The following is a 15,554-nucleotide window of genomic DNA, read 5'->3' on the forward strand; positions in this document are numbered from 1 at the left end:
TGCACAGTTAATAAAACCATGCCTACAGTTTGGCTCGGTTAAGAGTGGTTTCACGTTGGGATCCTAGGTCCAGATCCAAGCATGCTTGACCCCAAAGTCTGATTCATGTAATCAGTAGGAGCTGGATCTCTTTGAACTTGTGCCCAGAGACAGATTGTAGTCAATAAAATCCAGAAGCCCTAAGTGGACATACAGTGAATTCAGAAATTATTCAGACCCCCTTCACTTTTTTCAGTTTTGTTATTCTACAGCCTTATGCTACAGTCATTTCAATTCTTTTTTCCTCGCATTAATCTACATTCAGTACCCGATAATGACAAAGTGAAAACAGAATTATAGATTTTTTTTAATTTATATGAAATAAAAACCTGAAATATTACATTGACGTAGGTCTTCAGACCCTTTGCAACAATACTTGAAATTTAGTTCAGGTTCCTCCCATTTCGCTTGATTTTTTGCTGAGATGTTTCTACACCTTGATTGGAGTTCACCTATGGTATTTTAAATTGATTGAACTTCATCTGCAGAGGCACAAACCTCTCTATAAAAGGGCCTCACAGCTGACAGTGCATGTCAGAGCAGAAACCAAGCTGTGAGGTCAAAGGAACTGCCTGCAGAGCTCAGACACAGGCTTGATGCGAGGCACAGATCTGGGGAAGGCTATAAACGATGTCTTCTGCACTGAAGGTTCCCAAGAGTACAGTAGCCTCCATAATTATCTAAGTGGAAGAAGTTTGGCCCAACCAGGCCTCTTCCAAGAGCTGGTCATCGAGCCAAAGTGAGCAATCGGGGGAGAAGGGCCTCAGTAAGAGAGATGACCAACAACCAGATAGTCACTCTGACTGCTTGGCTTTCATGTGGATTTTTTTTGCAAACTGAAAGCAAGTCTGAAGGAGATGAAGAGTCTGAAAAGAGCATGTTGGCTGGAAACAACAATTGGTTTCTAATAAATGATTGAAATGGGAGCTTTTTGGAGTCCTGAAGATAGATCAATTGAGAACCAGTGCTCCAAGAAACCATGTGCACAGAGATTAAAATATTTTCATCTACCAAAGTTCTAAGTGTTTTATTTTTTTCTTAATTCAGTCCTCTCAGAAATCATTTGCAATGAATTCATAGCACGTTTTTGTATTACAGTGATGATGGAAACGTGAGCAATTTCTCAGTCTGGCTACACATCCTTTACCAACATGTGGCTATTCTGCTGCTTTTGACCCATTTTATTCCGTTTCACTCTAAATCCTGGTCTTCAGATCAGTGATGAATCCTGGTTCTTGTTGTTGCTATTAGCTTAGCAAACTGCACACATTAGACTAAATTAACTGGGAGTGGCAGTAAAGTTAGTAAAGACACAGTTCCTGGACAAGGCATTAAACTATTTGCCTTGTGTTTGTCTAAGAACCCGGACAGTGCTGACATTAAAGATGAGATGTTCCTTTATTAGTCCCACAAAGGGAAATTTTAAATTTTTGGAAGGGCTAGTAGTTTAAGGTTGTTGGCAAGCAGTCTTATTGCACAGTGTTCAAAGTGGTGTTAGCACAATTAGCTCAGAATCATCATTAACCAAGCTTTAAAAGCAAAAACTGCTGAATAAAGTACTGAAGATTTCAGCCTGCTGGGGTAAAACGTCTTGTGCTTTTTATAGTGACAAAATATATTTTTATCCTGATTTGTTATTTGTCAGTGAACTAAACAAGTCCCTCAGCAGAGCACATCTGTATCTCTTGATAAGCTCCAGAATAAGTGTCAGAGGTTTAGTTTGAGACAACAGGATTCATGTTTCTATGTTATCTGCACTTCTTCCTATTTCTAGTCCACCTGCTGTTATCTTCAGTGTTTTTGTCTGCAGCCTCTCGTCTCCATCCTGTCATTGTTTCTGCTGTCACAGCTCAGTCTCACCCTCCCTCATCTCCTCCTCTATCTCCTCCTCAGACGGTGGAGCATGGATTCCCCCACCAGCCCAGCGCTCTGAGCTACAGTCCCTCCCTGCAGCTGCTCGCCATCGGCACACGCTCCGGAGCCATCAAACTGTATCCTTCACTCAGCCGGTGTGTAAACAGTGATCAGCCAGGAATCCCAGCATCATGTTTGAACTTGAGGCACGCAGTGCTAATGAGCTGCTGTGAGGCTGCTAAAGCCTCGTCTGCGGTTCGCATGGGCACCTGCTTCAGGTATTTCATTTTCCCACGCTGTTGCTCAACGCTGCCTGGCATTCTCAGACAATGGAGTCCGTGACGCCACGGCCTTTTTGCTCCATTATTCTCATTGACAGTGCAGCGGAGCCAGTCAGTACACTTTCTCCATTGACACAGAGACACACACACTGGTTTTTATAACTCCACTGGCCTCTTTCATTCTTGTTATCCATTTGTACAAAGCAGCAGATTGTTCAGGAAAAAGGACACAAGAACACCCGCATAAAGGAAAATCTGTGAATGAATCTCATGAGTACAAGATGCCTCAGGCAGGGTCAGAGAACAGAGCAGTCTCTGAAAGATTTGATAATGTGACACTTAAATCAGTCTTTGAGGGACAGACTGTTTCTCCATGGTGAGGTCAGGGTCAGATATACAGCAGCAGCCCTGCAGCTGCTTTAGCAGTCTGCGCATTAACACTTGTAGATGATGGAAAATTAAGAGCCTCTGTCCATAGTCTATGTTCGTTTTTGTACACAGTGATGAAATTTTGTGGCATGAGGATCGAGCCCAAAGTTAGCCAGCGGCAGCTTGCATCTTCTCCACTTATTTTGATAGTTTGTCACCAGAAGACAAGTATTAGTCTTACATAAGCTCATACTGAGCAAAAGGACTTCTAGGGCTGCACATAAACACAACTGTGCCCTCTTTCAGGTAGGATGTTTCCCATATTTTTCCTCATTTATTTGCTACAAAACATAACACACACCAGGACAGCCAGTTGATGATGTTGTTTGTCCATATTGTTTTTCTTCTGAAGTCAGTTTCTGTGAGTTCTCATGTCTCAGATGAGCTGAAGGCTGCTATCAGAGCGCCCTGGGCTTCATAACCCCCCAGCAGTGCCACGGACTGATCGGCTAAATCTATCCACATCACATTGATGCAGTAATTTGTGCAGAAGGAGCCCCGACCAATTACTGGGTGTATAAATGAGCATAAGTTTCCAGAAGGTCAATATTTCCTTATTATAAATCCTTTTGTATTGTTTTTATATATTCTTATATTTTCAGACAGTGGATTTTTGTGAGCTGTAAGCTGTAATCATCAACATTAAAACAAAAAAGTATTGGAATATTTCACTTTTTATGAGATGAATCTTGATTATATGGAAGTTTGAACTTCTTGAATTAAATCACAGGGAAAAATGAACTTTTTCATGGTATTCTAATGTTTAGAGATGCACCTGTATACTAAATGATTACTCCAGTCATAAAGATCTCTGTACACATACTGGTTTGTGCTTTGTGCATGTTTAGGACATTCATAGGACACGGAACACTTGGGTTTGTCAGGTGTGCATTTTTGTATTAAGGCTTAATGCACTGCCCATCCAGCTGCAAGAACATAAGTCAGCTCTGCAAGACATGAGCGATTATGAACAACTACAGACTGACAGAAAAATATTCTTGTTGGTCAACTTTGTTTTCTTTTTAATCATTCTGTAGTTGTGCTTTTTTTCATTTCTATTCTAACATCTTGTGGTACATTAAGACATTTTTTCCTTTATGCCAGACATCTGAGTTTAATCTGTGTTTCTCTCCACTTGTCTCCACATTTTTTGCCCCCCCAGTACATGTGAAACTGCTGTGGCTTGATTTTGACATCTAGTTGGTCTATTCATGGCATTTTTGTATTGGAAGTGCCTGTTTTTAATGTAAATATTTTCTGCCTTTGTAGCCCTGATGTACTGAGAGCAAAATTACCTCAGTGACAGCAGCTTTTTTTTTTGTTCCTGCTCTTACAGAGTTCTCTGTTTAAAAAACAAGGTTCAACTCACTGACCAAATCAAGAAAAGATGGATTTCTGATTTCATTTTTGCCAACAACAGTTTGATCTGTCTTTTTAAGGTTAAATATCAACATCTAGAGCAGCTGCTAATGCGTGGAAAGATTTTCTGTTCATTATTTAAATCTTGGTGTTTCATTGAATAAAGGAGATTTAAGCTCAAGGAGCTATCTAAAAACAGACATCACAGAGAAGTAGAAGTTAACTTAGCCTAGCAACAGTAAGCGCTTTTGAGAAGTGCTCTGAAGCTGAGGTTGTGAGCACTGTCAGCTCACAGAAAGGCCGTTAGCAGACACATTTTCACTTTGATCAGCCTGTGAAATCAGCGGTTCATTGCTCAGACTTTCACCTTGACACACACACCCGGCTCTCTGAGTAACTCTGTTTAATCTGTGTTACACTAAAGGTCTTAATACCTCCATTAATTTTATGCTTGAAATGTTTGTCACAAATGAGTTGTCCTTAACCAGTGGTCAGATATGGGGCTCCAGGTGTGGAGTTCATGGGTCTACATGATGAAAATGCAGCTGTCACGCAGGTGCACTTCCTCCCCCACCAGGTACAGTACAGCGAACACACTCAGCAGTTCTGCTTTTTAAATTAGCAGGGCTTCATGCAGCAGAAAAGTCTTTGTCTGCCTTTAAAAGCCTTTCGGACAGAAATGATTGATTGTATCCTTTGTTTAGGTTGAACTGGTGACTCTGCTGGATGATAACAGTCTGCACATGTGGACTTTAAGAGCCCACAAGGGACTGTCTGAGCTGCTGGAGATAGGACGCTTCTCACTCACTGGACCACCTGGGTAAAATATGCAGACGCACGCATACACTTTATCTTTTTGCTTGACATTTTGTTGAGCAGGAGCCTTTAAATAAACACAGCGATTTTATCAGCAATTCAACTAAAGTTTCCCCCCGAAAATCTGCGATTCTGGGTTTACAATTCACAGTACTTAAAAGCTATCAAAGTGAAGCAGGCTGACATGGAAGTTCACACTGTGGCAGCTGGCTGCATATTTTGGTTTATAGACCCTCTACTGCAGTCTTTTTTTGGTCAGTTTTCAGGCTCCTGTGGCTTCTTAGTTATTGGAATCATTTAAATGTAAATGCAGCTTCATCAAGGCACGTATCTTTGGGTTTGTAATTTATAAAAGTTTGGGCATAAAAGCCAATGATTTGCAAAACTTTTCTAACCTATATTCAATTAAATTTAGCACAAAGACAAGATATAAAATGTCAAAACTCACAAACTTAATTGTTTTTGGAATTATACACACATTCTGAATTTTAGCAAAGGAAAGAGAAGAAAACCCTGCACTGTTGAGGGACTCAAGATGTACATCAAGCAAGAATGGGAAGAAATTCCTTTCAACTTTTAGTGTCTGCAGTCCCCAGATGTAGGCTGTTGTTGGAAGAAAAGGTGAAAATATGCACCTGTTTCAACTTTTTTGGAACATGTTGCAGGCATCTAATTAGGTTAAAATGATTGGTAAATTAGTGTATTCTGGTTTTGGTCACATTTTACACAATGTTCCATATTTTTTTAACTGGGGTTTGTAAGTGAAGCATACTGTATACCAGAACTGAATGTAGCCTAATATTTATGCTATTATGCATAACCATCCCTTTATGATTGGAACAATTTTGATTGTTTTGGATTTGGGCATTTAGTTCAAACTAAATAAATTACTTGCATACTCCTTTGACTGCAAGAAAAAAATTTAAAAAAACGCTTTGACAATTTTCTCAAATTTATATGTCTGATGTTTTATGATGTTTTATTCACCAAACTAGAAGATTTCTTTAGATTAAAAAAGTAAAAAGTGTAATCATCAAGTGCATTCCTACTTGATACAAACCTTAGTTGATCTGTCATCCCTTCTCCTGGTCTCACTTCCCTCTTCTTCTTTTTCACCTCAGGGCTCCTCCAAATGTCACCAGAGTGACAGCGGTGCTTGCTCACTCCTCAGGGGAGCTGCTGCTGCTGGGGACAGAAGCAGGACATGTTTTCATCGTTGAAGTGCCCGGGTTCAGAGAGCTGGAGGAGAGAAACATCAGTCTGGATCAAGTCGCAAGCAGGTTGGCAACTACAGCACGTCAACACTCATCAGATAGATTAAAAAGTCTTAACAAGAAGGGAGCATCTCCCTTAAAATACTCTGTATCTATAACTATCAGTTCCATAGAAACATACAAAAAAATGTGAAATTAACATTAGACTGGGGATTTCACCACTGATTCACGCAGCGCACTTGTACTTCTTCAATAAAAAAAATAACCTCACTTTGAATGATACAAAATGGAGCTAAAAGCCAATGGTGTTAACAGAATCTTAACACAAAACACACTTCTAGCAGAAACTTACAGTGGTGTGGCAATCTTACTCAAACTAGCTGCAGCCTTAGTAAAGAGTTAGATTTAAAACTCATCACTCGAAATTCAACCAGCATTGTTCTTAAAGTGAAGAACAAAAATAAATAGAAATGGCCGCTTGAAAACTGGAGAGTTTTGAGAGATTTATCCATGCCACCTGGTACTAAGGAATTGCAAGTGTCCAAGTATCTAAATGACAGGTACAGTGGAAAATCCTGGGCCTAAAACTATCTAAAGAGGCTTAGTAACTCTCACCAGTGCTAATGGATTAGCCACGGCTTTCTTGAGGATATTCATGATAAGGCAAAGGTTAGACAAAGGACTTCAGGTACCTAAGGTGCCTGAATCAAGGTTAAGTTTTTTTTTGTTTTTTTTTTAAAAAGAGGTCTAATTACAGATACTTGACATTACTGAGATGTCCAGCTTGGTAATTGACCGCATTAAGTAAAGACAGCTCAGTAAGGGTAAGACTTTCAGCTTAAATTTGGTCAAGGTGAAATGATGAAGTCTGGAAGAAGAAATCACTGAAGTCAGTTTAAGGGCTGTATTTCACTTGGGTTTGTGTTGTTGAGGAAAAATGTATCCGTACGTGGAGGAAGGCTGATTTGGGTTTTATTGTACTGTTGAATAAGCTCATAAAGTCATTTCTACTTGGGACTACTGAACACATGGAGTGAAACAAGGACTCTTAGCATGGCTGCAGTGCTGAAAAGAAACCAAAGATTGTTTTTGTTTTCTATTCTAAAGGAAGAAAAAAAGAGATAAAGGTAGCTTTAAGGCAGCTCATCTTTATTTTGAGACTTCCCGTATGATGGAACACGATATGTTTTATGTTCACCCCCTATTTTTTGGTATAGAGGTTTGGAAGTCATACCATGATGCTGGCCTGTTTGGCTGTATCTATTTATTTGGAAGGACTATAAAATCAAGTGTAATTCTTAATGAACAAGCAATACAAAGAAAAACAGTCAAGCTAGTGAGGCTTTAAGTTAGCATGAAGCTTTCTGTTATAACAACATGGTATTTTTTAAAGAGTTGATTCAAAGATGTATAATCCAGTATTGGCAAACTTTAAATTTTTGGAGTAATGATCTGATAAAAGAGGGTACTGTGGAAGGACTGTTGGATACTAAACTGCAAAGCAATATATAAAAACAAGGTCATACATGGGTGTGGTTAAAACAGTGACTCTGTATATTTACACTCTGAAGAAAGGCAATATAAAGAAGATAAACCCGTTGCTGAGGCTATAATTACCCACATCCATGCAAATATTAAGTCACCCTCAATAATTACCTGATCTTTACTTGAATAAATCAGAGGATTTAGAAAGAAATTAACAGTACAGACCATGAGTGCACTGTTTCATACTAAGGGTTGTGTTCCTTGATTTTTACAAATTAACTCTAGTTGTCTTTCTACCAAGGAAAACAAAACTCTGTGGCTGTTTAGACTAGTGGTTTCATACATTTTTTCCTTTGAGTCCTCTCTACTTATGCTTAAGAAAACTAAGGCCGTCCAGAACCCACATGAAAAACATTTCTGTCAAAAATGTTGACTTGAATTTTTTTTTTGTTCAAATCCAAACAAAAAAAGCACTACACACAAGTATTCTTTACAAAAAAGCCCATTCCAATCAAATTTGAACAATCTCAAAGCAGACAGACCCATGCCATGCCCCCCTACTAAGGGTACCAAGGGTTAAGTCCAGTTTATTGCTCAAGACACACCTAAGATCAGGCCAAAAATCTCATTGCACACCATATCCAAATCTTTCTAAGACTCTTTCTAAAACATGTTAAAATAACTTGAGTTGTTGTGTAGTTTTTAGTTATGATTTATGGGTGTACAAATTCTCATAGCACACCAACACACTCCTTGTGCCTTGTCACACCATTTAAGAAACACTGGTTTAGGTATGGATTAAGAAATGCATTTTCAGCATTCAAATACCGAGTGACTGCAACGTTTGGCGCTTAACATTAACAACATGTCATCATGGATGACCCGGCATCAGAATTCACTTGCCAGCCTCTTATCCAAACAAAAGCCCATACATCATTTCTGTGGCTGCAGTGAAGCTGCAGGGAATGAATGGATAGCTCAGTGGGTTACCCTGCTGACTACAGTCTGGGAGATTGATGGTTTGGATCCCAGTAAGGTCCGAAACTTTGGATAAAAGTGTCTGTAACATCAGGAGTGCTGCATCCATTTCCTGAGAGGGGTGTGGTCAGGGGTGGAGTCAGACAGCTAATTACCATTTAAAAGTTTTTTTTAGACATGCAAAAATCCAATACTGGGGTGTTTTTTTTCAACAATAAACTTCACAGGCATGTTTTTGGGACCTCTGAGACCAATATAAACTTGTCTTAAAAGGGTAAAATATGTCCCCTTCAAAGCTCCTCCTTTTATGAATTATGGGCATTGGCTCCTCTTTAAGGATGGTTTCTTTTTTTGTTGTTGTGAAGATATAAATAAGGCAAAGTGGCACCAAATGAAGCGCCATTTGGGAACTGAAAGACTGGGATTTTTATGGACATAAAGTATTGCTTTTGGTTACTAGTAGAATACTGCAGACCATGTTAGTTGACGGGGCATTCTTTTTCCCATGAATAATTTACCACTTGGCATCCGAATGCCCAGAACGGGAATAAAATCCCTGTTATGAATTGTCTAAATGGGGTGTCTGTAGATAGCTTCCTTATGTTGAGTGGTGTTTTGTGTGTTTTTATTCCTAATTATTTAATTTCAGGTAAACCTCTTCTAAAATTCTTATTAACTGTACACAAATGCATGAACTTACTATAACAAATATATATATATATATATATATATATCTGTTCTTTTGTAGAAAGTCTGTAGTGTTTCCTGATGAAATGTAAAAAATACAAGCTTCTTGTACTTTAAATAAATAAGCAGCAAACAGAATTTGATAAAACAGAGGTGAAACATAAAACTTTGAGTTCCAATTTGGCTTTGTCCACACTTGTTCTCAGTCCCTACAGATCAATAATAAGCTTCATGTCTCATCCTCAGTCTGTCTTCATCATTTATCCTCACTCTCTCTTCTCTCTTCTCCTGCAGTGTACCAGACGATTACATCGGCCGGAGGAACCTGGAACACGTGGAAGCCCTGCAGGAGAACCCGCTCAATCCTAACCAGGTTGTTATCGGCTACGGGCGAGGTCTCATGGTCATCTGGGATCTAGAGAAACAATGCGCCATCCAACACATCCCAGCCACACAGGTAAGAGCTTGATCACTCTGTGTTTAAAATACTAAAATGTAGTTAAACATCACCCTGAATTTAGATATTTCTTTATTTTTGACAATAATCCCCTTGTGTTTGTAGCAACTGGAGAGCGTGTGGTGGACAGAAGACGCTGGCTACATCCTCAGCTCACACAGTGACGGCAGCTACTGTCGATGGATGGTTGGAGTAGAGGACCTGAACGACGAGGAGGAGAAATCAGACATTCCTTACGGTGAGGAGAAAGAAGTTTCCACTGCACATTTTTCTGTGTCAAGTATGAAATGTGTTTCCTGAAGGCTGATGTTGATTTTATTTTTTCACTGCAGGACATTTCCCTTGCAAGGCCATTTCTAAAATAGTTCAGCTGCCGACAGAAGAAGGGTGAGTTGTCTTTATTCAGAATTAAACTTACGGGAAATTCCAATAGCTTTTGTTAGATCTAGGCCTTTTTTTTTTTTTTTTTGCATAATTTATGATCAATTTGAATAAACGATTCTAAAGTTTAAGAACTGCTCCAACACAGTAACAAGCAATCACTGTCAACTACAATACAGGTAATGTTTGCTTAGGTCAGGGCTTTTTTACCCTCCAGGCAGAGGTGACAGCAATAAAACATGTCCAAATACTTTAATCACAAAAAGCATGAGTTGCAGCGAAGCATCAGTGTGTAAATAAAGCTTTATCCATCCATCCGTCCATTTTCCTTCACTTTAAAAATCACAATAATTTTAAACATCAATTGCATCACATTTTTATCCTGATTAATATTTAAAGAAAGGTCTAGATTTAAATATAAGATTTGTTTATATGTTACTCATTGTCTCTCAATGAATCTGGTCCCAGCATCCCCTCTGTCCCAATACTTAACTTTATATCCCCTTTGTGTTAGATGACTGTTACACATTAATCTCTGAGCAAACTGAACTGTACTTGAACCTCTGTCTTTGTGTGTTTGTGGTGTGTGTAGTCCTCCATTCTTGCTGTTCAGCGGTGGTATGCCCAGGGCCAGCTATGGGGACAGACACTGTATCACAGTGATCCATGGCAAAACACACGTGGCTCTGGACTTCACCTCCAGGATCATCGACTTCTTTGCCATCAGAAGTGGACCGCAGCACACAGGCAGGCACAAACACAACTGACGAATACACACCCATGCACAGAGATAGAAGGGAAACTGATTGGCTGAAACATGACAGGATCATAGCAGATAGTGCACCCAAACTCAATGTAAATTTTCTTTTTACCAGTCTCTTATTCTCGAAGAAATCTACTGGCTTATGGACAATGCCAATAATTGCAATAAAGAACAAACTGACAGCCAAACCAAAAATCTCTTTACCTTCTAAGCTTTGTAAAAAGAAATCAACCCTACATCCACAGCTCTTGATTTCCCTGTTTACTCAGATCAGCTGCTGTAAGATTCTGCTTTAGAGATGCACTTTTAATACTTATTTTTCATCTAATAAGTAGGTTGCTTCTTATTAACCAGTGCTAACAATATCTGCTGTCATTAACGGGCTATTTTGGTGTTTTTGAAGTTGGGTTGTATGAGAAACTTGGCGATAGTCGTGCAGTCAGCCTCTAGAGATTTCAGTGAGCTTTGCTCCTTCAAACAGGATGCTTTTGGAGAAGCTAGGCTAAACAGCGTAGCAGATGGGTGTAGTAGTCCAGCCACCACTATCACCCACCATGCTCAAGATTGAAATTGGTCCACTCGCATTGCAAAGCATGCAAGATTTGATCAGAGCAATCACTCTGGGTACTTCGATGAAACAGTGCTGGCCCTTTCCTTGTGAAAACATTCAGTCAAAATGAACCGTGGTAAATGGAAAGAGGGGCCTCCTGTTAAAAAATAAGCTTAGAATATTAAAACTGTGAAATTTTAGCACATATCAGGAGCCCAAGACCAGTGGTCATTAAGGTAAACAAAATAATGTGGACCTTTCTGCAAAGGATTGTCATCATAGCATTATGAATAAACAGACAGTTGAAACCAGAAGTTTACATACACTATATAAAAAGGCACATAAATTTTTTTTCTCACCGTCTAACATTAAATCAGATGAAACTTTTCCTGTTTTTGGTCAATTAGGATTACCAAAATTATTTCTATTTGCTAAATGCCAGAATAATGAGAGAGATCATTTTTTAGAAAATTTTTTATTATTTTCTTGAGAGTCAGAAGTTTACATACACTAAGATTACTATGACTTTAAACGATCTGGAAAAGCCCAGATGATGATGTCATGTCTTTGGAAGCCTCTGATAGGTTTATTGACAACATTTGAGTTAATTAGAGGCACACATGTGGATGTATTTTAAGGCACACCTGAAACACACTGCTTCTTTGTGTAACATCATGGGAAAATCAAAAGAAATCAGCCAAGATATCAGGAAGAGAACTGTGGACTTGCAAAAGTCTGGTTCATCCTTGGGTGCAATTTCCAGATGCCTGAAGGTGCCACGTTCATCTGTTCAAACAATTATATGCAAGTATAAACACAATGGGAATGTCCAGCCATCATACTGCTCAGGAAGGAGACGGGTTCTGTGTCCCAGAGATGAACGTGCTTTGGTCCGAAAAGTGCATCTCAACCCAAGAACAAAAGCAAAAGACCTTGTAAAGACGGTGGCTGAAGCTGGTAAGAGTGTGTCATTATCAACAGTCAAACGAGTCCTGCACCGACATGGGCGGAAAGGCCACTCTCCCAAGAAGAAGCCATTACTCCAAAAGAAACATAAAAAGCCAGATTACAGTTTGCAAATGCATACAGGGACAAAGACCTTAATTTTTGGAGACATGTTCTGTGGTCTGATGAAACTAAAATTGAACATTTTGGCCATAATGACCATCGTTACAAAAAGGGGGAAGCTTGCAAGCCTGAGAACACCATCCCAACTGTGAAACATGGGGGTGGCAGCATCATGTTGTGGGGTTGTTTTGCTGCAGGAGGGACTGGTGAACTTCACAAAATAGATGGCATCATGAGGAAAGAACATTATGTGGAAATACTGAAGCAACATCTCAAGACATCAGCCAGGAAGTTAAAGCTTGGGCACAAATGGGTTTTCCAAATGGACAATGACCCTAAGCATACTGCCAAACTGGTTACAAAGTGGCCTAAGGATAACAAAATTTATGAAAATTTATGGGCAGAGCTGAAAAGGCATGTGCGAGCAAGGCGGCCTACAAACTTGGTTCAGTTACACCAGTTCTGCCAGGAGGAATGGGCCAAAATTCCTGCAAATTATTGTGAGAAGCTTGTGGAAGCATATCCAAAGCGTTTGACCCAAGTCATACAGTTTAAAGGCAATGCTACCAAATACTAATGAAATGTATGTAAACTTCTGACTCTCAAGAAAATAATAAAAAAATGTCTAAAAAATGATCCATCTCATTATTCTGGCAATCAAGCAAATAGAAATAATTTTGGTAATCCTAATTGACCAAAAACAGGAAAAGTTTCATCTGATTTAATGTTAGACGGTGAGAAAAAAAATTTATGTGCCTTTTTATATAGTGTATGTAAACTTCTGGTTTCAACTGTAGGTGCATATGATTGTCTATTCAGACTGTCTCCATCTAATTGGACAATCAAGCCCATGTTATGATGGCAGACATCATTCACTGATATCACATACCTTTTTTTTGTGTGTGTTTTAAAGTATGTCTAACCTCTGTCATCGGTCTCTGCTGCAGGAGATCCCAGTGCGCTGGTGGTGCTGGTAGAGGAGGAGCTGGTGGTGATCGACCTTCAGACGGAGGGCTGGCCCGTCATTCAGACGCCATACCTGGTTCCCCTCCACAGCTCAGCCATCACCTGCTCCCACCACGTCTCCGCCATTCCCCTCAAACTGTGGGAGAGGGTTATTGCTGCTGGAGACCTGCAGAAGACGCATTACTCCAAAAAGGTACGCCAGAAGCTGTCGAGTGTTTCCTCATCAAAAAATGGTAGTTCTTTAATTTAGAGAGTATTTTTTTACCCTGCTAATCCAGTTTTGTGTGTTATAGTACCATTTTACACATCTTTCTATAATATGAAGTTTTTAGAAACAAATGCTTGTTATGGATGTTGTTTAACTTTCTTATGCCCAGTAAAAATGAACCTTATTTTACACCCTTAACCAATCTTTAAATAGATTTTCCATAATTCTTCCCACTGTCAGTGGTTTGGTTACACAAGTGCTTTAATGTCTTTTCTTACACATGTATAAGATACTGTTGAAGGAAACTCAGTAGCCTGTTTTAGTAACGTGAATCCAAACCAAATATTTACTCTCTGAAAATGTGGCACATTATTATTAGTCATGAGATAAACATCACAGAATTGTTATAGATTAAAGAGCAACTCTAATACTGGCAATAATAAACACATTAACAATACAATACCTATGACTCAGTCATACAGAGAATCTTAAAACTCCTGAGTGGAGCTGTAAGTCTCTTTAAAGTCTATAAGAAGTCTATTGGAGAGCATTCATGTAGTGAGGGGAGCCCTCTAATGGTGTGTTATATCATCAATGGTGAACCTCACCACAAACCAGAGCACCTAACTACACTAACAGTGTTTCTCTGCTGCATGAAAGACTCCTGCACTTAAGATCTAAAACCTGCACTGGTCTTTAAAGAATTCTCTGTTATCACATGTGGTATGCTGCCTCTTGAATATAAACACATTCCTTCATTTCTGGTCGAACAGATGGCAGTAATTTAATGTTATAAAAGTAATTTCCCCTCTCTCTATGCAGCCGTGGCCGATAACAGGAGGACAGAATCTGGCCCCGGACCCTCCACAGAGAGACCTGCTGCTCACAGGGTCAGTACAGATGAACTGTTTCTACATTTCTTGTTTTAATTCTCCAGCTGACTTAACAATACCATGTTTATGCGTGCAGGCATGAGGACGGGACGGTGCGGTTCTGGGATGCCTCAGGAGTCTGTCTTTATCCCATGTATAAGTTAAGCACAGCTGGAGTTTTCCACACAGACGCCGACCCCAACGATAACATGAACCAAGGATCTGAAGGAGAATGGCCGCCATTCAGGAAGGTTTGTGCCAATACAAAAACATTTATAAAGGAGAAGGCCATTGCAGTGCCTCCTCTTTTTAATTCCTGGTGATGGATGTTAACAGATTTTTTATGATCGTCCAGGTCGGCTGTTTCGACCCGTACAGTGACGACCCCCGGCTCGGCATTCAGAAGATCCATCTTTGTAAATACAGCGGGTATCTAACTGTGGCAGGTACAGCTGGACAGGTGAGATCAATGTTTATCAGTTATACCACGATGCAGGTGGAAAAAAATTAAAACGTTTTATCCAGAACTCTGAAGGCAACTACAAATATCACAGAAATGTGCTTTGACTTCTGAATGTTACTCTCAGGTTTGAGTCTGTCCTATGAAGTAGATACTTTTAAATTAAATGAGCAGACAGATGATGGATAATAAGCCATTTTCCCTTCTTTACTTTAAAATTCAGAGTAATCTATACATTTCTTATCTTCAATGACATAGCAATGTCTTTATGCAGTTATTTCAGCAGTTCAATGAAGTCTAACTAAACAAACAAATAGATGCATCTTTAAATGTTCATCTTGATAAAAATAACTTTGTGATATATTTTCCTGTTTTGCTTTGCTTGTTTTCCTGTAAAATTACAGGAATGCCACATGTATTGAGTTAAGTTTATTGCCTAACATGCTGTTGCTCCTGCCTTGCTCTTTTAATAGTCAGAAGCAGATTAGCTGACAAAATGCAGGCTAAATGGGGCGACTCATAATATCCTCATCTTTGAAACAGCAGCTCCTTTAACAGACTAAGGTTGTTATAGATAAGAAATAGTCCTACATGATTTTAGGCCACCATGAAAAATAGGCCAAAATATCAGGAGGGAAGTTAATATTTTCTGACACATTTCCTCCTGCATTAGCTTCTGCTCATGTC

General features: G+C 39.3%; 1 protein-coding gene across 2 annotated transcripts in view; it reads left to right on the forward strand.

Moving 5' to 3' along the window:
• llgl2 (LLGL scribble cell polarity complex component 2) overlaps positions 1-15,554 on the forward strand; it is a 50,232-nt gene that overhangs the window by 21,178 nt on the left and 13,500 nt on the right. For both annotated transcript variants that reach the window (XM_041815531.1, XM_041815532.1), the window contains exons 3-14: positions 1,933-2,030; positions 4,458-4,539; positions 4,667-4,782; positions 5,900-6,058; positions 9,437-9,599; positions 9,705-9,837; positions 9,932-9,986; positions 10,573-10,727; positions 13,309-13,520; positions 14,358-14,425; positions 14,505-14,658; positions 14,763-14,867. In XM_041815531.1, the coding sequence (XP_041671465.1) occupies positions 1,933-2,030; positions 4,458-4,539; positions 4,667-4,782; positions 5,900-6,058; positions 9,437-9,599; positions 9,705-9,837; positions 9,932-9,986; positions 10,573-10,727; positions 13,309-13,520; positions 14,358-14,425; positions 14,505-14,658; positions 14,763-14,867 (1,500 nt within the window). The remainder of the gene's footprint in view (positions 1-1,932; positions 2,031-4,457; positions 4,540-4,666; positions 4,783-5,899; positions 6,059-9,436; positions 9,600-9,704; positions 9,838-9,931; positions 9,987-10,572; positions 10,728-13,308; positions 13,521-14,357; positions 14,426-14,504; positions 14,659-14,762; positions 14,868-15,554) is intronic.

The sequence above is a fragment of the Cheilinus undulatus genome, linkage group 20, assembly GCF_018320785.1.
Source record: "Cheilinus undulatus linkage group 20, ASM1832078v1, whole genome shotgun sequence".
Taxonomy (NCBI): Eukaryota; Metazoa; Chordata; class Actinopteri; order Labriformes; family Labridae; genus Cheilinus; species Cheilinus undulatus.